The 25360-nt window shown below is 40.4% G+C and overlaps 1 protein-coding gene across 1 annotated transcript in view; it reads left to right on the top strand.

Annotated features, from left to right (window-relative positions):
* Window positions 1-25360, top strand: part of ADAMTSL1 (ADAMTS like 1) — a 365777-nt gene that overhangs the window by 302024 nt on the left and 38393 nt on the right. The window contains exons 16-20 of the mRNA XM_086629918.1: window positions 8919-9129; window positions 14741-14920; window positions 16812-16965; window positions 18140-19280; window positions 24931-25058. Coding sequence (XP_086486044.1) covers window positions 8919-9129; window positions 14741-14920; window positions 16812-16965; window positions 18140-19280; window positions 24931-25058 — 1814 coding nt within the window. The remainder of the gene's footprint in view (window positions 1-8918; window positions 9130-14740; window positions 14921-16811; window positions 16966-18139; window positions 19281-24930; window positions 25059-25360) is intronic.

The following is a 25360-nucleotide window of genomic DNA, read 5'->3' as shown; positions in this document are numbered from 1 at the left end:
CAGGTCTTGGTTGATACTTACATGAATCTGAATACCTTACCACGGTTGTTTTGGTTATTTATGGGTGTAACGGGAGTTTAGACCCTCACTCTGTGTAAGGAGCTCCTGCATATTTGTATCTCTGCATGTCAATGTGAGGAAAAACTTCTTTTACTGCAGAAGAGTGAATGAGTTACTAAATAGATTATCAGTCACAGTTTCAGGATCTCTAAGGGGAAACTAAGAAGGAAATATTGGATCTGGGCGTGCCCTTGGAACAAAAGTATTGCACTGCCTTACTAACTATATGTTGCAAGAAGGGCACTGGAGAGAATTCAAACATAAGCAGGCACTTGGAGTTTCCTGAGTTCAATTGCAGTATCATATAGATATAGATACCTAAGTTCAACTGTTCTCCCCTCCCCCTACTGAAAAACTAGAGAAAAACCTTATATGCTTGATTTTGAGAGACAGCCTGTTTGTACCTTCTGCACTGGCGAAATAGTTCAGGAACAGTTCATCCTAATGAAAATATTATCCCTGTAATGCTGCCAGCCAGGTCAACAAGAAGCTCATGTTATCTGCTGTTTTTGTGGCAGTACTGCTCATAAAACTTGAACTTAGTAGAGAATTACTTAAGCCTGCACACTGTTATCTGAACACTGTTTCATTTATGAATCTGCCTGCTTTGTCCGTTCAATCCAGTGACTTTACTTCCTTCCTGCACTGATCATTTCAGCAAAGGCATCCTTAGATGCCTTCTCTGTGAGACGAAATCACATGTTCATGAGTATTGGTCTTACCAGTTGTGAAGTCAGGCTTTTTGTATATTCTTTCCATGTCGTCTACATGCATTTTCAACTGTCTCGTTTTTAAAATGCTTCATTTTAGATGGTATTTCAGCTTACAAATAATCAGTTCATTGCACATCTCTCTCACCTGCTGAGCTTTTTCTTTCTTTGTCTTCTGGTGACTGCGAACTTGTTGATTCCTTCTTCAGGAACAGCTGTTTTTTAACATTTTCCGTATGGCATAAAGTTAGGCCTAAGAAAAGGTATTGGCTTATGAGACAGTCCAGCATGGAGATGGAGAGCACCAGTGTGAAAAGAACCAGGGATTCTTTGACATAAAGCAGCTCTGTCATGGGCAGCAGGGTGTTAAACTGTCACTCTGCTTCTTTGCAGATGAACCTTATGAGAGCACTTCATAGATTGGTGTGCACATTTTATTTCATAAATCAGCGGTTCTCGTGGTTTTGCTTTACTTTGATGTAGGCTTGAGGCAAGGGGTATTATCCCGCTCTGCTATAGTTCCCAAACTGTGCGTTCCTCTCTGCACTCTCACTCAGTTTCTGACATTTGTCATGTGCATAGAGGTGCAATTTGTGCAATTTCTGTTCTATTCCTCAAACATCCCCATATTACTTCTTAAACACCTTTCCATCTTTACACTAATTTACTCTGTTTCTCAACTCTTTCCTATCTTTATTTTTGAAAGGAGCTACCAAGGACTTATTTTCATTGTATCTCACATAAAGTATTGAACAACCTCCTGTAAGAAGTTAGTGCATTAAGCATGAGACCAAATCTAAACTTGAGACAAAAACTGGTTCTTGTTCGTCTGTCAAGCCTAATCTGATCTGTGTAGCTGTATCAAAGACAGCCATTGCTATCATTTATTGCAATGCCACAGTTACCATACAGAGTAAAAGTCCCTTGTGAGGTACTTTTCAGCAGCCAGTATGTCTGCTAATCTCTCAAACCACTTACTTGAGGTTATCTTTCCATATTCTTCTGTGGTTCATGCATTCTGCATCTGCAGTAGTCCCCTGGACCCATTAGACAACCTCCCACTGTTCAAAGTGTTGGCAGAAAAACACAAACCCTCTTTTCTCATCTGGTTGATGTTCTCTGCCTTCAACTCTGGGGGCAGCAAGAATTTTTACTGTAAGGAACCTTCTATATATGGCTTGAAGCATGTCAGAAGGTTACTCCAGCAACCAAAATTGCCATTTGTACAGTTGCTGCATACTCCATTTACCCTCCGCTCTTCACTGGCTTTTGAGATCCTCCTCTGTTTTCCTCTCTTTGGCTCTGTTATATAAATATTGGCTCCCTGCCACATTCAGCTATAATGAGTTGCAATATTCATTGATACCGATAAGTCTACAGAGTGAACACAGGCCGCTCCTGTCAGCTCCCAGAGTGCTCTCGTGGAGCCTTTGATCTGCTTGCATGTGCTAGCTGCATAGGCATCTCTTTAATGGATTCTCTTGACTTGCAAGGAAGACGCTTTTTGAAGAAAAGCACCTCGTTCTCCCTTGTGCACAGCTATCCTCTGAAACCTTTCTGGCCTGTTCAGCTCCCTCGTCATGTCTATAATACTGAACAGCAAATTTTGTCAGGCTGGTACTGAACAACAACTAAGCACGAATTATTTTTCTGTTGTGGCTGCTGTCAATTTCAAAGTATTGTGCCTTCTCATTTTTGTTTCTTAATCGAGTATTAAATCAAGTATTAACTTTTCAAAGCTTAGCTAAACCTCAGTTTTCCTCAGAGATGAGTGTATACTGTATGTGTATTTGTGATGTTCTTTCTAACACAAACTGAATCATAGCAATAGGGAGATCGCTTCCTAGAGACTCAGATCCATGTTTAAACACCTAAGCGGAGGTCTCGACTCTCCCATTTCATTTCAAAGGAACAGTCTGATTTCACTGTGAAGGATTTAACAGCTGAATGAAAAATTAGTTGTAGTTAAATTCTTATCTTTTGTGCCTCTTTCTTTGGGACTAGTTTGATTACAAAGCCGAGAATTGACCTGGGAGTCCTCATCTCAATCCCATAGATTCTCTGCAGGAAAGTATGCTACCCAAACAGGATGGACAGTAACTCTCTCAGGAAGATTTGCCACAAACACAGCTCCAGACTGATAACAGAAAAGAAAGGGAGGACATGTATGAGCTCTGATCAAACTTATCAGTCTGCAGGGTCCAATGGAGGAACACATGGGTTGATAGAGGACAAGAGGAAGCCAGTATTGACATAGTATGTGATTTACTCAGTCTGTTGCATGCACATATACACAGCTGCCACCCAGCCCTTGTGCACTGAGAAATGTCTTTATGCAGGCAGGTGTCAGACGTTAAGTAAGATGCTTCCAGGCAAACCTCTCTCCACACTGATGAATGTTTATTTTAGAAATAAGAAGAGGTCTTTTGTATCGCTTTCATATGTTTTAACCACACAAAAATGACAATAATTTCATTTTTTAGAACTAGTTTGGGAGGTCTTTGTGTGGAAGGGTGTTTACTTTTCCTGTGCAGTGTTCAATTTTCTTGGCAGTGCTTGAAAGGATCCTGTCAGGATGAAATCATATATCTCTAGAAAATATTCTTTACATATAACACCTAACAGCTTAGAATGTTTTGGGTTTTACTACATACACTGTGCATATAGGGACTAATCCAAAGCTGTGGGCTTCACAGTGCTTTGGCTCAAGACTATACAATTTTCAAGCTCTACCTACATCATTTACTTTTTCCAGACTGACTATGGGGGTGTGAGAGCGCTTTGTTCTGAAGGCTTGTGGCTCCACTGGGGCAACAGCTCTAATTCTAGCAGCTTCTCCTGCCGTGAGTAGCTGCTTACTAGCTGGTGCCACTTTCTGGTCTACCTACCTAGCAGAATTATTGTGCAGGCTACCGTTCTTGTAGCAATGAGAGGGACATTTGAAAACTGAGGTAACAGAGCATTGTTGTCCCTGTTGTTATTCGTAACACGCGAATGCCTAGAGGCTCCTGTCAAGCTGAGAGTCCATTGTGCTAAGCAGTAGATAAAGGGAGTAAGAGATCATCCCTACTGTAGGACCACAACATAAGCAGACAACGTGGATGAAGTTTAAGAGAAAAAAAAAGTATTGCTACGATTTCGCAAATGTGAAGAGTAGGAGAACAGTATGATTCAGCCCAGCACTTGAGTTCTCCCATTGGACTCAAGGGTTGTATTATTATGCTCACAGGCTAACTCATGTTTCAGCAGTTCTGGTCTCAGCCATCCCTGGAGTTCCGCAAAGAGCCAGGAACAAGGTCCTGCTCACTTGATGCTTCAATTCTTCACCTGAACTACTTGGGTACGATATGACATTGATACTTTTTGTTCTGCCACAAGAAAGAAGGGAAGATCATATCTAATTAAAATTCAATGTCTAGAACTAATTAGAAGTTCACACTCATGTTATGTGTTAGAAGCTTTTTCTCTTTTCCTTTTAAACAACTTGAAGTTGACCACAAATGTCCAGGCTATATTCTAGTCAGATATATGGACCCTCACAAAACTTGAAACTCATTGAAGTATAACATGATAAAGTTTAATTTAGGGTTTGCAGGCAAGATTTTTGTTAACTATGTCAAGATTATTTCCTGTATTGGAAATAGCATGGTTAAGCAGTATTTGAGAGCATCTCTAACTTTTTTAGACTGATCTTAATGATATAGAATAATTGTGCTGCAACTGAAATCAAGATTTTCAGATTACTTGGCCTTGTTTGGCAACTGCAGCTTCACAATTATTCTTTCTTTTATTCAATGGAGCTGCAAATATTCACATTTTAAAACATACTGACCATGATTAATTGTAGAAACTGCCTGTTTGCCTGAAGTTAAGCACATGCATAAACACTGCCTAGTCAAGCCTAATTTATTTAATGAGAATATTCCAGAAAATTGTAGTTTCTCACTGGCTCTTTAGAAATTAGAATCTGAATTCATGAAATCATTAGTATATTACAGATTACTAGTCTAATTCTTAATGTAAACTGACCATTAGATTTCCTAACTGATGTTTTTCTGTTCGTAAAATCCATCCATTGCTAATTCTCTTTGTTAGTTTATAGTTCCTGGAAGTGTAAAAAATTTAGTGCTCCAGCTGGTTGGGCTTTTCATGAATTTATGTGCAGTTTTTAGACCACATCCTTACCGTTGTGTATAAGAAAACCTAAAGGAAAACCATTGCCTTGAGCAATCAAATCAGTTCACTAATTAGTTTGCCTATCTTCATGTGCATTGTAAGTCTTCACATGCTTCACCAACTCTAAAAATACTACCAGGGCATCACAAAAGTCTGATGGAAGCAGGAGATTGTTCATTTGGAAAGTGAAAAGTGTATGTGATCAGTTTTATACTTTGAATTCGTGATGATACTTGAAATAAACTGTATCTTGAGACCATCCTCTGCTCTCTCTACGTTTCAAGTGGAAACTTGTTTTCATTTGTGTTCATTTCAAAAACGTGCATATATATGTATTCTGATACATGTATCACTAATATACACATATCCATTTCAATACATCCAGCCCTATGAATTGCCTTTTTCCTGTTACATTCCTCTCTGTTAGCCGTCTCTAAATGTCTCTGTGGTTTTGTATTAATATACTTTTCCTTCAAGCAGTTCAGATATCCAACATATCATATGTATGTCAGACCCTGCAGAGAACGAAAACCTTTGGAATTGTTTGTTATGAAGTACAGTAGTTGAAATATTTTAAGAGTCTCGTTTGTGGTTAAATACATAACCACTACTTAGGTGTTTAGGGAGATGGAGAAAGACAACTGGTGAACTGATAGTTAGAAAAAGACAGGACTTTAGGGGCACAGATGTGCCCAAGTTCTGCTGTAAAGAAGACTAAAAAGACATTATTTCTCTGTTGCTACATGTTAATACAGCTTTGGGCATTAGTGGAGGAGGAAGAAGCAGGGATAAAAAGAATATTTCAAACCAAAACCATGCAATCTCTTCACCGGGCTCTGGGAAGCCATACAGGAAGTACCAAACCGAAGAATCTCAGCTGGGCTATAAACTAACAAGTACGCAGATTTTTCCTAAAGTCTACACCTTAACAACAACCACAGTCAGCTCACAAAGATGCCAGTTCCACTTACATGAGATTCTCTTAGCCTGGTCCTGTAACTACTATATTCACCTTTTTAAGTATCGCATTGTTTCCTACTTGAATTTTAACTCTGGTGTTGTCAGATGCGTGCAGGACATGATGACATTATCCTTTTTTGTATGCCATACACATTGGAAAAGTCAGTTCAGCGTGGCCAAAACACCCAAAAGAAAAAAGAGGCAGAGAATGCACAGATAAGGACCGTATTAAATAAGATAGGAATTATTTTGTTTAGCATCACATAACACTCTACAGTAAGGGTAAGACTGTGTTACTACAGAAAAGCAGTATTTACACCGAAAAAAATTATTACCTCCAACAGTACAAGTAGTTTCCAAACGAAGTTGTAAATTTAGTAGGATAATATTAGTTCAAAGTGTTGCAAGCATCTTTAGCTGTTATAAAATAGTTCTATACCCCCGTGATTCCATTCTATAAGGTTATCACTGATCTTCTCTGTGTTTTTGTGACATTGAAATTCTGCCAATCATATGTATCATTTATGGTTTTGGTTACTTGCACATGCCTGCTCCACTTTGCACGTCTCTGCTATACTCTACATTCTTTACTTTGTCTCTATGAAAGTCTGTAGAAGTCTCTGGAGACTATGCAAGTACAAGGGTAAGAGAGAATTTGACCTCATATTTCCTGAGCACCTCTAAAGAATCTCCTGTTCAAAGCAGCTGGAAAGAATTGTGAATGAACCGATATTATGGGTAGGGCAACAGATGCAACCTGCAACCGAAATTTCAAGCACTGGAAAAACAAATCCTTTCTCTTTACTGAAACACAACATTTCTTTTCTGGAAGAAGTAACAGACACCCTCTTCTGCAGAAGCCAAGATCTCTAAAGAGTTTATGTGGCCTGCTAGCCACTGAGATGCGAACTGCCAACAGAAACATTGTGCGCTTATACCAATAACAAACAATGAGTTGCTGGAGGCAACAGCTATTACCATCACTTGAATAAAAGAAATTCTGGCAACTAACCGTGTATTAAAATAGATTCTGAAATAAGCAAATGCCTTCTTTTCAACACCTACTCAAATATCTTATTTTAGATTGTGCCAAAACTGAAGGGTAGCTGATATTCACATTAATTCTGACTGACAATTTTATGAGAAAATCTGGGAAGACCTCTCCCCCAAGATCATTCGTATGGAGAACATTCCAGATTAGCTTCACTGGCTGCCAGATGTCACTCCTATTCCACTGCTAAATATCTCCCAGCACACATTTCAGGCTTTAGTGGCCTTCAGTGTGTTACACCCTGTAAAGTGACCATGGCAACTTCTAACTCAGTATGCAAGGTATGTTCATTGTTAGACAGAGTTAAACACAGTTTTGTCATTGCTACCAGCAGAACCAAGACTGTTGTCTAAAAGTGAATTACAGTGTCATTAGTGCTTGTGGTGATGCTCAGGACGTATTCTGTCCTGTTATAAAATCAGAGAATGTCATCAGAAAATGAAGTACAGAAGGACAGCAGTGTGGCTTTTTGGTCCATCAGCGTTATCATCTACAGAGGGAAAAATATTTCTTACTTATGTGCTGTTTCAATTTGTTATGGGTATTACTGAGAGGGACAGAAAAAATGCTCAGAACAACTGCTCAGAACAACTTTATAAAATAAAGAGAGAAGTTAGAATTGTTCTGCGACTGTATGATGGCACAGCCTTGAATGATTATTTCCATAATGTGTTTACTAACATGATGGATTTTAAACGTGCTGAGCAGTTTCCATTGACTGCTGATCTCAGATTGTCAGTGTTTTTCGTGTGCTTCTTCCATAAGTCCTGCTTCATGCTGCTAACATGTTTCATAACTTTCCTTCATTGTCTGTCTCCATCCTAGTTTGAGCCTTGGGATGTCTTTCTTCATAATTACTCTCTTTAGTTTGTGCCTGGCTTTGCTTTCTTCAAGGGCAGGTTCCCTGTGCCTTCCTTGTCCTGAATGTTTAATTTACTTCCCCAGAAATCAGTTTCAATAACGTCATGCAGGAAAGGAAGCTATTCTTCAGGATTAGAAAAAGTGGCAGTATCTGGCTCTCACGCTTTCATTTTGGAAGTGGGAGTATGTCCAGGTCAGTATAGTGTTTTGTGTAAAGTAAATGGGAAGACTATTTTCTTATATTTTATATAAGAAAATATATTTCTTATATATTTTATAATTTATAAATAAGACTATTTCTTATATTTTATTCTGAATATATTCTGACTTTTTTACATACTCATTTCTGCATAGCTCTGAAGTACCTTCTATTAGAGTACAAGAGGGAAGACCTACTATTTTAAGCAGTTTTCTGTGTATGGCTGACAGAATTAAGGATTGTATTCAGCACAGCTCAAATAGCAAAAATCTGGTTTTAAGGTGATGAACACAGAAATTCAGTCATAAACAATTCTATTGATGCGGAATTTACATAGCTAGTGCAGAGAAGGGCTGGCTCAGTGGTAGATGTTCACTCAGAGGCTGGAAAGGATCTCTTGCCTCTCCCGTTGCATCTCTCAAGGCCTTAGCACTCCCTACCTCCACAAGGAAAAGTCAGTCAGGAACATCACATCTGGATCTTATGGAAGAAATTCCTGCTCAGCAATTCACTTGATGGACTTTGTTAACATACTCATTTTTTTGTTAAACACACACACACAAAAAAAAAAAAAAACAGCTAACTAAACCCATTCAGTCTTGAAATATATTGGCCAGGCTCCTGCACACCAAAAACTTTCAATTTAGGACACAAAACTTTTCCTATGATATTGCAGGACTCCCCTAGACTTGAAGCCCAAGAGCTTTTGACAAGAACTGAAAATGCAGATAAACAGTAAATCTTCTGAGCCTCATCCTGAAGCTACAAGAAGGGTGACGGTGATCAGAAAAGCAGAATTCCCTTTCATTTACTGCTTCTTCACTCCATCTGTCATTACAGAAAGAAAAACTAAGGTGACTTTATTCTATGCTTAAGGTTTTCTCTCCTGACCCCTTCACAGATGGGAGATTGGTAAATGGAGCACCTGCAGTCTTACCTGTGGGGTTGGGTTGCAGACACGAGATGTCTTCTGTTCTCATCTACTATCAAGAGAGACTAACGAGACCGTGATTTTGGCAGATGAATTGTGCTATAAGCCTAAGCCATCCCTCGTGCAGGCCTGTAATCGCTTTGACTGCCCACCCTCCTGGTATCCTACAGAATGGAAAGAGGTAAGAATGTATGTGTAATCTCATTTTATGGCTGGTAAAAGTAGTCATTATTTGCATTATCAAGGCATCATTTTGCTTTAGCCCATTAAGTGGATTCATTAATCATTCTGATGAGTCATTGAAAAATGAAAAAGTGGGTCTTTTTAAAAAATGCATCAGCATTTTCAGAGGTAAATAGTAACTCTCCCTACTTCTAATACGAAGTTACTGGAAACTCTTAACAGCTGGCTATAGATTCCAGACAAAAATATCTGGAATATGTTGGTCAGCTGCAGTGAGTGGATTTAGGTTAGCAATGCCAAGGTTTCTAGGAATACAAAGCTATAAGGATCAAAGAGGAAAGAATCTCTAAAGTATGTTGAGTATTCTGTATATTCTCAAATAACACCTTAGTTTAGGACAAGAAGCACTGCTCATCCTTCAGAGTCATAATTGAGTGCTAGGCAGTTCCCTTTGGGAGATGGATGCCTTATTACACTAATGCTGAAAATTGCTGCCTATGCAATGGATCTGTACAAGGCTTTCTGTCTTTGGGAAGCAACGTGAAATTAGATTATTTTCTGCCATCTAGTTGCAAATGAAATCACTTGTGCAATGCAAAAGATTTAAAGATGCTCCTGTTGGATATACTGCTGCACAGGACAAAAAGATCCTGCACTATTGTCGAGAGTAAAGGAAAAATGTGCTGTGTGGTGGAGGTGCAAGCAAAAGATATGTTTATGTCTTCACTTCTGCTGGGTGCAAGGATTCGTTCCATCCTATGAGAAAACTCTGAGCACTTGGCATGGTGCTTACACAGGCCTACCCAGTCTTAATCTGTGAAACCTGCTCTTTACTTAACAGCCAGAGAGATGTTAATGTGCTCACACAATGAAGTTGATAAGTCTGTGAAGCTGTACTTCATGGGAGAGCTCTGGGTTTGAGCAACCATCCCAGTAACAAAAACGTATACCAGTCTGATGTTCTGTCAAAGCTAGATAGCTAACTATATGGCATTCGTTCTATGTTTAAAACAATTCAGTGATATTTAATGCTTTAATCTGTCTCATGATATTTACCTACACATATTTGCTTAGTTGTACTTTAGAATATTTCTAGGCTATGGGCATACATAAATGCTATATTTGTAAGTAGCAAATAGTACTCTACTAGCACATAATGTGATAAAGTCAAGCATTTCAAAGTTAGGACATACTAGAAGGAGTGCCTATGCTCTTTAGCATCCTATAATTTGCCACAATCCTTACAAAACACAATTTTCTGTTTGAACAGTAAAAAGGGACATAGGTTACAGCATGTTGAAAAATTGACTTTCTGCTTGCAACGACCATTAGCTATAGGCCACCTTAGAAATAGTTTCCACTAGAGCAATTTCCAAACAAATTTTTTTCAAGATCTTCCTCAACAGTGTAAACACGTGTATTTCCAGCTGCCTAAAGTAATGTTTTAGCCATTTTTGTATCTGCTTAGGGGCTCTCAAAAGTGCTGTCTTTTTGAAAGGTGTAGCAGGTCTTAGGGAGGAGGGAGATCAATTAAGTATAAAGGCTTTAACAAGTATATTAATCCCGAATGAAATCAAACTGCTCAGTTCACACCTTTTGTGTTAGCTCCTGCCTTCTCTGGGCTGGGTGGAGACAGAGAATCTGTGCTGCAATTCATTGCTGCAGCTTAATGAAGGTCACGTTATAGCTCTTTGATGATTACTTTCACAGGCTTTGCAGGCTGGCCAGCTGTGTACGTAGCTCCTCACTACATGGATACTGAATATTTCCTGTGCTTACCTTTCACCAGGAGGAAACAGCACAAAAAATGTACTTCTCTGCCTACTGTCTTCTGCCTCTGTTTAGATGAGCATAATGCAAGAAAAAATTGCCTCATCCATCACAATGAATTTCCATTATCCCGTTTTTTAAAGACATCTGTCTTCCTTCTTTGCACCACCAACCTCTGTACAGTTGTTTCCGCCCTGCAGGAAAGCCAGGCCTTCCAGTTCAGTCTCACTCAGGTTTCCCATGGATGACCTCCATGTGAAAGCCTGCACCATCAGGCCAGTGCGTTGCACTTAAAGATTATTGCAGCTGTTGGCTCCTGGAATGTGTAAGGGAAAAGCCCATTTGGACAGAACGTGAGTAGCTGAGACTTTTCCTGGAGGTGAGCTCCAAACATGCAGCAGAGCTGCCATGGAGCCCTCCAGCAGAAGAAATCCTGCAGGAAGATTTCTTTCCTTGCATTAAGAGACTCACAGCACCTCTCCTCTCCCCAGATCCCTGAGAGAGTATCCGACATATGGGGAGACAGAGGTCCCTGTAGGAAGATGCCTTCCTCACCCTGAGGAAGGTCCTTTAAAGCTTCACCAGCACTAGAGGGTAACATCTGTTCTCCACACAGCCTGGTTTGAAGCCATTTGTCTGGTCTCATCCATGGAGTTCATGGTGCTTTTCAGAGCACTCTCTCACAATACTTTCAAGCAAACAAACAAACAAAAGATTTAAACTGCAATGAGCAATGTTTTCTTTTCTAAGGCCTTTTATGCTTGTTAAGGAAGAGCTGTCCGAATTAAATGCTGTTAGAAACCCTAGCGTTTCTGCCAGATAAACACACAATAATTATCAATGTTGTAACATTCCAAGCAATTTTTTAAATATCTTATTATGGATTCAAGACTATTTATTTTTAAATAGCTCTGTTTCTTAGCTAAAACCATTAGAATGTTTATCTTGTTTTCAGTAGTGTGCATCTGGAGGAAAGTGGATATGAGTTTTCATTTTTACAAGGCCTTACAAATCTATACTCTGCAGACCTCAAATGGGTCTCCACTAGTAAATCTTCATCCTCCTTTGTTTCATAACTGAATAAGCACCATAGTCTCAATCCCAGCATTCTTTTCTAGCTGCTCGGTGCTATCCTTGCTCCAAAGATAATTAAAACAACAGCTTGACAACAGAGTCATCATGGGAAAATTGCTAACATTTTCAGATATTTTCCTAGCTATTTTTTCTCTCTATTGTAAAAGACCTTCCTAAATCTTCAAGTGTCAGGCCTTAGAAAGCAATCGAAAGATGCGCTGGGATAAAAATGTTTATTCCATTTGCAGATCAGGCAGCAATGGCATCAGGGGTGATGCCATTCTGGAGGTCAGTACCTTGGCAAAGTCCTAGATCCCCTGTAAAGGAATGTCAGGGGACATTGGGCCTGGCTCTGCTCAGAAGCTGTGGGGAGCAGGACTATCAGGAGACATAGTTCAAACAGCCACGCTTTACCTGCCTGGATGGGTGAGGTGAAACCTAACCTGTGATACAAGCACCGTTCTCCATGGTAATGGTGCTGTGAGATCTTTCTGAACAGCAGAGAGAGATAGTACATTATTCAGATGGAATGCTTCTGAATGAGGATCCCCTAAAAACTACTGTTTCATATTGCCTGTAAGTACAAAAAGATGTTGCTGTCATCGATTACCCCTTTTCCCAAGAAAAATGTGAAGGCTGGCAGCTTCCACTAGAGAAAAATCAGCAAAGACCTCAGGGTAGTGAAGGGAAAGCTCCAGAGGTGAAATACATGTACAGGCACAGCTCCAGTGCAGTAATCCAAGACTGTCCTAGAAGACCATTTGTGCAGACTAGGATGAGTGTCATTACTGCATTTGACTCTCTCTGGCACTTAGCAATAGAGTTTGGTGTTGAGTACCATGTTACTCTTCACAGCACAAAGCTATGTAAGTGACTGAAGGGCAAAAAGCAAGAAAAGATCTGGTTTGTCTCATTCTTTTATCTGGTAGTGATGGAAAAGCAGAGAGACTTCCTGGGATTTGATTGATTGACAGAAGGAACATGCTTTTGTTGTACTTATACGATGCCTAACCCATTTTGGCTCTGGTATAAGATGACAGTCCTTAGGCAACCTTGAAATAATACGTTTAATCTTATTTATCTTGATTTGCTCTCTCCTCAGGAATGAATTGTCCTCAAATGAAAGGTTGACAAATGTTTTCTTTTGTTGAAAACTACAGTATTGTTTTACTTGCTTAATTTTTTGGAAGCCTTTGAGCTTTGTAGCGTCCTAAGTAAGACAAAAGCTATTTTTACTCATTAAAGAGCAAACCGTACTGAATGTAAATATGTCTTTCTGCACTTCTGTCTTTCAAGGAAAATGTGTATCCTAAATAATCAGGCTAGCATTAAAGTTTATGCAGCTCTCTCCATCTGAGAGAGAAGGGCCTTCTACGACTGCAAGACTTTCTAAACCAGTCCCTTCTAAACCAGACCTTCTAAACCAAACTCCCTAACTGTTTGAGTATAAGTTTTAACACTTCTTCATAAGATTTTCTGCTTCTCAGGCATAATTCCCATGTCACAAGCTATAAGCAACTCCTGGTCACATCAGCGTAGTGCAAGCTCCCTTTTCTTGTTGCTAGGAAGAGAGAGAAAAGAAGTTGAACTGGCTGGACTCAGCAGAAGAACTGGGAGGCTATTAACAGCCTCAAGAAAAAGATCCTCAGGAAAAAAGGCTGAGAAACCAAGTTCAAAAAAGACATTCAGGAAAGCTATTAAATCTGCTTGTTCAAAATTTCCTGCCCTGCTTGGGTAGAAAATGGATACAGAGAGGGATATTTACTTTAAAGAGACAGGGGAGGTGGGTTCTCTAGATATTACTCTTCCTAATTTACTTTGATTCAAATAAACCTTCCTCCTCACCTTTTGGAAAGAGTACATACTGCTGTCATAGCAGCCATATATATAAAAGGGCTGCGTGGATATTTAATGGTTTATTATATTAACGGTATAAAACAATTCCTGAGACTAACTGCAGATTGCAGCTGATATACAGCTTTTGCAAGAATTAAAAATCAGAGAAATGCCATAATGCAGGAAGTCTTCAAGGACAGGAATTCTGGGCTGGACAGTCAAGTTTTGAGTTGCACTAGCAATAGACCTCATGCAGGTCAGAAATGAGAAATGAGAAAATTACAAAAGGAAGAAAAAACCAAGTGATAAACCAAGGAAATTTTTATTTATCATACTCTCAAATTTCCATTTGTTTTTCTTGCTAATACAAACCTTTTTTTAACAAGCTAAATTTGAATATTTAGTTCAATCTAACTATTTAGTTCATAGGTACTGCTATCTAATATGTATATTCAAATCCTGGAAATGAAAGTCTTGAATAATCTATTGCTGGAGAAGACTTTTCCACTCTCTCTGGAGCTGTCAGTAGCACAGTCAGAACTCAGGCAAAGACATTAGGATGTAGATCCTCCACATTATGTGCAAGTGTCTCATTTTCCAGTTGGTGATTACAGGAAAGGATAATTTTTCCGCCTCCATTCTGCAATTCTGACCTGTTGTTTCCATGTTTTTTGTACAAACACCCAAAACCCGAACATTTCAGAAATACTAAAGCAGTTTTTAATATTAGAAAAGTAAGCTGCTTCCACTTTCCAAAATATTTTTGACATTTTTAAAACAAGTCTGCTCTGACATCTCTGAAAATTTTTTTATTTTTCCTATTTGGCCAAAACCAAGTGTCGATTTCTGCCCAAATTCCCAAGTAATTTTTGCTGCAAGCTGCCGTGGTGCAAGTGTGATGTAAGGTGGCTGACTCTCATCTCCCACAGTGTTCGCAGACATGCGGTGGTGGTGTCCAGAAGCGAGACGTGCTTTGTAAGCAGCGCCTGGCAGATGGAAGCTTGTTAGAGCTGCCCGAAACCTTCTGCTCCACACCAAGGCCAGTTACCCAACAAGCCTGCAAAAATGAGGATTGTCCCAATGAGTGGCTTCTCTCTGACTGGACACAGGTGTGTTATTTGTATGCGTGAGTACTGTGTTGATCTTGCTAATGAAGTTCCTTGGTCACTGGGGATAAAGGAGCCAAATGAGCCCAGACAAAGTGTTATGCCCAGTTTTGTCATGTAATCTGTCCTTATCACCCTGGTAGGGAACGTAATCACTAGCTCAATGTTGCGCTTTGGAAATCGCCTTCACAGATGTGGTTTAGCCAAACCATTAAGAACTCCCTTCTGGCGTAAACACAAGCCATGCTCAAAACAATAAATCCCTGCCTCCGTCCACGTCTGTGCTTATCTTCATCCAAGGCATCAATGAAGGGTAATCTTCACTCCCCCAAGCTAACTGCTTTTTCTTCCCAAACCCTGGCTGTTTTGATGTCAACAGTCTTTTCTTCTTGCGGCCACTCCAACCTTTCCGTAAGATGCAGAGAAGAGAAGGGAGGGATTCCTGCAATCTGCTTGCACACCATTACAGACACCAAGCCTCTTTAATTCTAGGACACTGCTCTTGCTGTGTTAGCTAGCTACTTCCTTCAATTTAGGGATGGCAAAACAAACTCAGTCTACTGAAGTGTCTTGCACTTCCCCAGGCTCCCTTTCTGACCCTGTATGGCTTAAGAAAAATTCTCTTTGTATTTCTAACAGTATAACTGAGAATATAATTTGACCTTTTAATGCAAGTAAGCATGAAAATCATTCCACATCTTGCAATTTCTGCCACCATTCTCCCAATTCTCTTCTATGGAAAGAGATGGAAATTGCCTTAATTGTGAAAGAAACACCAGTCACCTCACAGAGCTGGCCCACCTGCCCCTTTCATGTGTCGATCTATTTTGACATTTTACTCAAATAAGTGGACGTTCTCATGACGTTTGCTGCCAGGAGATGTATAGCCATTCTAGCAGTGAAGATGGTAATTCTGTTCCCATCTGTCCTCCCTCACAAGAAGTTGCTACACGGTTTATGTCAACATCCATACAACTCACATTCCTGCACATTGGCACTTAACGAAATCAAATCTGACTTCACTCTCTCCAACCCCTTTCGCTTGAATGTTGCCTTGTTTTGGCTCTTCTTACCCTTAGTGTGTTTTCTCCCGCCCACTTCATCTTCAATTCCCATTACCACATGTGTGCACTTACAGGTAACAGAAGTTACCTTTCCAGCACCTTTACAGACTGCTGCCTGGGTCCCAGTGCAATGGCAGTGCCTGTATTCTCACTTCCTGTGACACTGTATACATAAATATGAAATAAAATAGGCATGCTGAATTCCATCGGACAATGCCCACCTGTGTATTGAGCACCACAGTCTGGTATTAAAGGGTTTATACTCTCCTGTGTAAGCCATGTGTGATAACTACCAGGCTGAGATAACTCACTGGTATCTGAAACACTCATTCAATTATTATTTTTAATAGATCTGCAGCAGGAAATCTCAAAGATTAAATTTAGGCCAGATGTTAGAACAGGATGTATCTCTGAAGTGCAACTCAATGTGGTCTGCTCTTGACTATAGGCAGAAGTTTTCCCAATCAGCAGACACAGAGATACAGAAATGAAGTGCAAAGACAGGCTTTGTACTGTAGCACAGCACCGTTAAAACAAGGGACACCATCTGAGAGAAAAAAAGTGCTAAAAGGAGCATGGTAGGATTCAAAACCTCAAAGGACAGAAAATACCTGATATTTCATCTCCCTACTGTGCTTGCACTGCTTGTAACTGAATAGCCAGGTGCTGCTCTGCTTTATTCCACTGTGATATTCTGAATGCTGTTACTGATCTGTACCATGATACGAGTACGCAACGTGGATTTGGGCAGTGAGGGCGGGTGTGTGACAAGGACATCTCTTTTGGCTTTTAATAAATCTTGTTCCTAATGTTTCTGATTTGGTTCCCAGTGTTCAGTGAGCTGTGGAGAGGGCACCCAGAGTCGAAACGCCATTTGCAGAAAGATGCTGAAAACTGGGGGTTCTGTCATCATCAATTCCTCACTGTGCCCACCTTTGCCATTCTCATCCTTGATCAGGCCCTGTGCACTAGGCACCTGTGCAAGTAAGTGGAAAAGATGCTTGGGAGTGTCTGGGGGAAAGGAACTTGAAGGTCCATCACTAAGAAATCCATGCTGTCACCTGCTCCATAATCTTCTCTTGCCCCAGTGCTGTTACTCGGTCTTGCAGAGTGGCTGCTGCTGCTGCTGCTGAGTTTTTCTGTCTGTGCAGAGCTATGCTGTGTAGAGCAATAAGGCAAGTCAGTGGATGAGAGCTATAAATTTTACTGTTGGAGCTGGGTCTGAGCCAACATGCTGGAAAGGAGCTACTAGTTTCTGGAAGAACTGGCTCAAAATTCTAACCCGTATCTAGAATCTAAGTTTCACAGCTGGAATGTAGAGTCTGAGAGATACAGCACAGCAGCCTGAGGGCAGCTGCAAATAAACTCTCTGCTAGAACAGCTGCAAAGAAAATGGTTGGTTAGGGATTTTGAAGATCATTTAAAAACGTATTAGTTCATTATGTCGCACAGAACCCTCTATGACCTAGGATTTCTAATGAACCGTGCAACACAAACTAGATGTATTTTATGTCAATATTTCATGCATTTGTTGTTGCCCTTCACAAGAGCAGTAGTCTGCCTGTAGGCCCTTTCCTCGCTTGCAGTAAACCAACTGGATATGTGAAAGCTCAAAAGTCAGCCTAAAGCTGACTATGAGCTCTGAACCTGCTAAATGTTGTGTACGTCAGGGAGAAAAGAAGATCTGACGTTCAGAACCAAAGCTGAGGCCAAATGTTGCATGGTGTTTACTAATGATATACCTATGCTGCTTTATTTAGCGAAGATCTTTGTCATAGAGATCCGAAAACTGGAAGGACACACTGAACATCCACTTTAATGGTATTTACCATGTTTTTAAGACTAGTCCCAACAGTTTTATTCTATTCGGCTTTACTTCCTGAGGTAGCAGCACTTTCACTTTTCCTTACCACTGTGAGTTGCAAGATCATGTAGCCTTTGAGGGTTTGGATGGTAAAAACTTCCTGGGCGGGACCACTCTTGCATTCCGAAAGTGCACCTTGTTATTCCTCTTATTTTGATTGCCCAACTTAATCTTCAGCAGCTGGTGGCCAGTTTCTCTCATTGCTGTCTAATGTGTCGCATGCTGCCAGCACCAAAATGAACTGCTTGTTTTGTTTAAAGGTATCACATACTAATAATATTAATGATATTTCAGGGCACAACAGGCCAGCTCATAAGCAAAGCCCCCATATTATGGCCATAAAGAAAGTCTACATCCAGACAAGGAAGCAGAAGAAGCTACACTTTATTGTGGGTGGGTATGCCTACCTGCTGCCCAAAACCTCTGTTATTCTCCGATGCCCCACAAGGAGATTCCGGAAATCGATGATCACTTGGGAGAAGGATGACAAGAGGCTTGTCAGCTCAGCTCACATCACCATTGCACCCTATGGGTACATGAAAATCCATCGTTTGAAGCCTTTAGACACTGGGACGTACACCTGCACAGCAGGGCCAGCCCGAGAGCATTTTGTAATTAAACTAATTGGAAGTAACAAGAAGATCATTGCTGGGCAGCCAACTGGTATTAGGGACGAAGAGGCCATGAGAAAGTCCAGCTTAAATGAAGCCTTGCGAACACAGGAGAAACATGTCAATGGGATCCTCTTGAATGGGAGCAAGGCTGAAAAGCGAGGGCAACTTGCTGACCCTAGCAGTTGGTATGATGATATTGTCTCAAGGCTACTACAGCACAGGGGCTGGCCAGGGGAAAATCTGGAGTCCTGGGAAGCCCAGGAATCCACAGAGAGAAACGTATCCTCAGAGGAGGACCAGAGCCGGGAGTATAGCCTGCCATTTACTATGGTCACAGAGCAGAAACGTTTGGATGATATTATAAGGAACTTGTCTCAACAGCCTGAGGAGCTTAAAGATCTCTACACTGAGCAGCTTGTTGTGCAGCTGGCTCATGAGGTTTTCAAGAGCCACTTGGAGCACCAGGAATCTGTCCTCAAAGCATCAAGGCGGAGAGTAGATTCAGCCTCAGTGGAGTACCCTCTCCACAGACTTGTTTCTGGATTTACCAGCTCCCTGAGGACATCATCTGCTGAAGCATTTCTTCCCACCTCTGTAGACCTGGCAAATGGTTTGCGCAGACCTCATCAAAAGCCTGCCATCCTCCGAAAGATTTCAGCAGCACAACAGCTTTCTGCTTCAGAGGTTGTTACCCACCTGGGACAGACGGTGGTCCTAGCCAGTGGCACACTGAGCGTGCTGCTTCACTGCGAAGCAGTGGGAAACCCAAAGCCCACCATCAGCTGGGCTAAGAATGGAGAGGAGGTGAAATACAATGATAGGTAAAATATATTATTTTTTAATAAAATAATTGATATTTTGACTCTTCAATTTCCATGTTTTACTGCCCGTCAGTCTCAGGGATGAAACCATATTCTGCTGTGGTGTGATTTCGTAGCAGAAAGAAGGGCTAATGCGTGTGAAGTGGTAGACAGGGCACTGCAACTCTTCAGCAAGGTCTGGATGCTGGTTCCGTTGGGTGTGGCAGACAGGAGCTTTACTTCTGTTTCAGTACCTAGAAAGAAGAGTTTGTAAAGTGCTAAAGTAGGTGAGTGCCTGATACCGTCAACAGAGCACTCTGTATCTGGAGGCTGGGAGAGCCTTAGTGTATTTTCCCATCTGAATGTGGAGGTTTTTGCTGTGAAGATTGGTTTCATTACAAAAATTGATTATTACTATTACTATTATCCTCCATTGGACAAATGAACTGCATTTCTTACGGTGCTCCAGCAGGGTTTGTCCGACATGGTTGTGGTAGCAAAAGCTGGAGGAAGTGAGGCTTCTGCCTCCCATACATGTTTCTGTGTGTAAAAATGCCCTAGGAATAAACCTCAGGAGACATTACAGTCACCATTTCGTGTGTGTGTTCTGATAGGGGCTGGAAATTGTGGAACCATGCTTCATGGCTATTTGCAGCTATGCTGTCATCTCAACACACTGATCTCTAAGCATTAGTCTTCTCACGCGAGTTGGTGTATCCTCACCTGTTCAGACTCCAGCGTGCTGACTTCAGGTGTAGCCTGAGAACTTGAGTAACAAAATGATTTTATCAGTGTACCACAGACATGATGCTGTTTCGCCTTCAAGTAGCCTTTACCTGTCTGCCACTCCACGTTATTTGTTTGTATGCAAGAGCACACAAAAAGAGATTATTTTCGATGTCAGTTATATGCTTAACTGTGTTGATAGCATACGTTTTTCTCATGTGCATTTTTGAAATTTTATGTTTTGGTTCTGTTCTGTGAGCAAGTGGTACATAATGATAGGCAGAGAGTGTAAGTGGCAGTTATATTGACAAACATGGTACAACAAAGCAGTCACAGGATCTGCCAGCAGTTATTTCTGCACAAGATAGTGACCTCAATTAAGACATCTGAATTTACTCACAAGGTCTGCTTGGGAAATGAGAAAAGACAGAGTCAAGGCAAAAATTGACTTCTTAGTGTGGTGACTGTGGATCATCCAGTAAAGTCTTGAATTAGGTATGATTGCTCCTTCTGCATAGTTATACAATTAGTCCATTAGCTCCTTTCTCACTTTGGCAACTGAATTACTCTAAAATTTTTGTTTTCTCTAATGTACTGAATTTTCTGGGTTTTGTCTGTCTTTTTGTGTCTGAAAGCTAGTAAGTATATTAGATTTCACACAAAAAATGGTAACTTTTGGTTGGGAAGAGAACACTAGGAGCAAGAACGTATCTCTTGTGGAAATCTCAGGCCTATAGTATCCCTTTAATTGGCCATATTCCTGTGAAAATATCTTCATGGTGCCCCAAAAGTTTCATATATAGCTTTTCATTGCCAGTGGTTACATCCTGGTGGAATTGTGCCATTAAGGGATTTTTTTTTTTCCTCTACTTGGAATGACTATGATTTTTGTGGTATGCTTGAAAGGGAATAGAGGTTATACAAAGTCCATGTGAGGTTAATGCTGGACACTACACTCACGAGAAAATTACAAGTTTATCTCACGCTATATAACCAGCCATGGTGTAGCAACAGGCAGATTCATTTAGCTTACAATAATACGGTCCTATAGTTTCCAAAATTTTAGTTTGGATTTTATTTTAGTTTTTAATTTTACAATGCCTTTCAACCTTTATTTTTTCCCATTCAGTTTTTCTGAAATAGCACTAAATGCTGTCTCATATTTCTAAATTATCAGGCAATTATAAATGCTCAAAATTTCTACCAGAAAGACTCAGGGAAGTACAGTTTATTTGTCAGTTAGTAGCATTATTCATTGACAACTCTTCTTTAAAGGTTGAGTCAGTTTCTACTTTATGAACTTCCTTCTGTACTCATCACTTATGGTTCCTCCAGGTTGGTGGGTGGGGGAGGAAATGAACGCTGCTCTGGGCGTCAGAGATACACAGCTTCTGTAACTTTGAAGTTAATGGAAGTTTAAAAGTCGTGGTGCCGATGAAAATCGGGTTGTGGATGTTTTGCTGAGTTCTTAACAGCAGTGTTCTGGTTTTGGCTCAGAGTGCTGCTGCTGGCTGCCAGTCAGCTGTGTAAATGAAAGCTGTAGTTTAAGCAGTCTCACAGTGTACTGCTGTAAACTGCAAGGCCATCTGCATGCACTGGTGTTTGGTACGCTTGAGCTGTCTTTCGGCTCTGAGGCTTATCTTCTTCTTTCTTTGCCAGCCGCTGAATGGAGAAGATAAACCACTTTTCCAGCCCGCCTCTGTCCTAAAAGGAATAAGAAAATTAGTATAGATGGGCGTTCCTGTACCAGTGTCAAAGAGAGATGCTTTTGGTGCTTCAGCTCATGCCCTACTGAGTATACTGAGATTCCAGTTGTATCTGGTTTGTAAGGTGATTTTTAGAGTGTGTGCTGCTGGTCTTGGGTTGAGTGGCAGCCATCTGTATTGTGTATGGCCAAATACTGAGATAAAGGCACTCACTTTCAGGCATTGTGGCAGTGGATTTTGTCTGGAAGAGTGATGCAGCAAAAAACAACTCTGTTCCCATTTCCTACTTCTATGAGCCGTGACATCCACCTAAAAGTATTTATGACTCCTACTACGTAGCTCCACTTGCAGAAATTAGTTTCTTTAGCTTCAGTCTAGTTACTGTCACAAAAAGATATAATACAGTCGCCAAAAAAGTGTTGGTTTTCTGTTACTCACTAGAATGAAAGCATGTGGCACAAAAAGCTGTAGCAGTTGAAAATCTGTGTGGTTCCAGTGAAAGATCCTTCACTTGAGCTTGCCTATTCAGCCTGAGTGCATGTTTAACGTGAGTGTCCATACTCTCTCCTAAGGTTAAAATGTCAGGTTGACACCAGCATGGGTTCTGAGTGTAATTGCAGAGCCTCCTAGTATCTATACCAAAGTCTGGAGATTTCTGTAAATGAGGTAAAATGTTTTATTTCAAAGAAAATTCATACCAACTTTCTTAGGAATCAATTTTAAAAGTGAAAAATCTTTGAGGAATTGATGCATTGTTTAGTAAGCCTTCCCAGTATGCTGTCATTTCCATCACTGGGAACCGGTTGGTACTTGATAATTCAACTTTTCTAAAGCAGAAATTTATTTTATAAATGGATGTGAAGGAGAATGTAAACAGTAGGTGATACTGAGTTAGGTGTTTGTGAGGTGCCATCTGAATTAGTCACTGATATAGGTCCTGTAAAATCAGTTTTTGTCTCTGAGACAATGCAGTGTGGAGCAACTGAGATGAGACTGATTAAACATTGAGCTGTACTATTTTAAGTCTGTAAATGAGATTCTGAAGACATACTGCTGACAGAAAGAATTGCTAGAGCTGGTATTTTTTTCACCACTGACTAGCAACTCAATACCCAACAAAAATAGCAATCTACGAGCAAATAGGGAATCCAGCCAAAATCATTCTATACTGAGGGATAATAAAAGATCTGCTTTCAAGAAAAACAGCTACGCCAAATTGTGACACGCAAATAACAGACAGAACTACTGAAAAGAAGAGGACGTTAGCTTTGTTTCTAGAGGAGGACATTAAAACTTGGGTGGAAAAAATAGGATGATGGAGCTGCATTGAATCTTATTTCTTTTGAAAGCAGGTACCTACTTGGCCTATTTCTGTTTCTAAAAATATTTGTGCTGGATCTTGACGTGACTTTAAAAGGCAAAGAGAGATTTACAACAGCAGAGTTGATTAACAACAAACAAATTATGATCCTTTCTGTTCTACAAGGTGTAATATTAAACAAGCTCTTTCCTCCATCTGAAGGTGACAGAAACATTTCTTAAAACTTTTTTTAAGGGGTTGTAGGTGTTAGTTTGATGTAGGACTGACTGATCAGTCTACACACTGTATTAGCACACATGCAGGCAGAACACACACAACTTTTGACTGTTACAAGCTAGTATAATTTGGGACAAATTCTGAAGCTCTGATGAATTCCATATAGAGATTAACCAGTCAGTGTTAAAATAAAAAAACTACGTGTGAGATAGTGGTGCATGCTAACACTAGTTTTGTAAGTAAAGAAATTTGTTAGTTGCTGGTACTGTTAGCAGTGGCTAACTAAAAGTCTGCCCTGTTTATGGCTAAATGGTAAGAAAGAAAATATCTTTGAAAGCAGAAGTTGAGAGGGAATTCTTTCAAACATTGGGGTCTTTTGCTGTGCAAGCAAAGATGCAATTTAAAAGTGATTAATGTTAATTTTGCAAATGTGAGTTTTTCTAGGCAAGTGCAAAACTTGGTTGTCAAAAGGCAGCTCTTTCTTTGTTCATTATTATTATTATTATTACTCAAAAAAAAAGGTCAAAAAAGAATATTAACTCTGTATTTTTTCCTGTAACAGATTTTGATGGGTGGCCCTAATCTGGTTTGTTTTAGAGATCTACCACCCACAGTGTTGTGCAAGATCGAATATCTGCTGCTTTTTGGTCCATGAGGCAACAGTTTTCATTGGCGGGGGTGGGAGTGGAAAGAAACTCATCAATTCCAGGATCTGTGAGCAGATTTTTATTGCATGTGTTTCACAGGCGTATCCCTCCCCCACTTGTACCCTTGTCACTGTCACTCACAGCCTCAACTAAGAGTTTACGTACAACAGCTGCTAAAAGTTGCCAATGAGAAAAGTAATTTATCATTAGGTTTTATCAACAGTTTCAGGTAAAACTTAAGAGAAAAGAACAGCAATCATGGTATACATTGTCCCGAAAATAAGGCAACATAAGCATTGACAAGAGCCCATGGACTGAGTTCATGCTTAAACAGGTATACGTCAGGACCTGATGGAGTTATACCACTGCAAAACCAGACTGTGAAAAGGAGCAGTTCATAAGTGTTCTAAGACTGCATGCATCCTATTTAACCATGGGCAGTGCCCCAAGATCACTAACTAGCAGAGCAAAGGAACAGTTGGCTCAGCCCAAGGAGGATCTGAGTATCTCTCTCTGTCTACACTATTAGGGAGGCAATGAGACTGCTGAGTTTGTACAAACTGCCCAGCCATCGAAGAATTTGGAGCCTATTTCAGCTTTGACAATGAGCCTGTGCTTCTCTTCACTTCCTTCTGCCTAGCTTCTTCAGGTTTCATGATTTTTCCCTTGCAATAATTTGACTTTTTCTTTAATATTACTGCTCCTGTGTTGCAGAACTGGGAGACAAGGAGGCTCGGCAACTCATTCCACAGCATATAGCAAGTGATGCAACAGAAGAGGAGGTCTAACAAAGCATGGGCAGATGTCCTAAGTTCTCAGAAATGCTTCTCTAATACACATATCAGCAGTAGAAGAACCAGGAATGAGACTAAAATTTAATTTAAGTAATCATAGCTCACACTGTCAATATAAGAATTTAAATTTCTTAATAGATATTTAAATATAATCTAAAGTCCTGAACTGTAAAAAAAACCTACCTAAACTTGAAAAAATCCGAGTAAATGCATCCATGCTCACACAAAATAAGAGACTATTACATCTTTGCTTTACTCTAGGATGCTACTTCAGCCTGATGACTCCTTGCAGATTCTAGCACCCGTGGAAGCTGATGTGGGTTTCTATGCTTGCAATGCGTCCAATGCCCTGGGATCTGACTCTGTCTCCATTGCTGTCACTCTGGCAGGTAATGGTTCACTCTCTGTGATTGCAGGATGGTCACTGCCACTTGTGTGATTCAGCACAGAAATCGTTTGTGGGGAGCAAAGGGCTGTGGATGCTGGGTGGCCAGGGTGGTTCAACAGAGGTACACGAGTAAAAAACAGGATATGAACTCTGGAAAACCCTGAGGCATAGTTCAGCTTTCACAGACAGTTCATGAGATTTGTGGATTTCTGCAAGAGGTCAATGCTTTTTCTCACTCACTGCGTCTGACGTGCTCTCAAGACAATGCTCATCCCAATTATTCACAGCCTACTTGGGCAGCGC

This window comes from Tauraco erythrolophus, chromosome Z (genome assembly GCF_009769465.1).
Source record: "Tauraco erythrolophus isolate bTauEry1 chromosome Z, bTauEry1.pri, whole genome shotgun sequence".
Lineage (NCBI taxonomy): Eukaryota > Metazoa > Chordata > Aves > Musophagiformes > Musophagidae > Tauraco > Tauraco erythrolophus.
The sequence above is the reverse complement of the archived record's forward strand: the minus strand, read 5'-3'. Positions and strand labels throughout refer to the sequence as shown.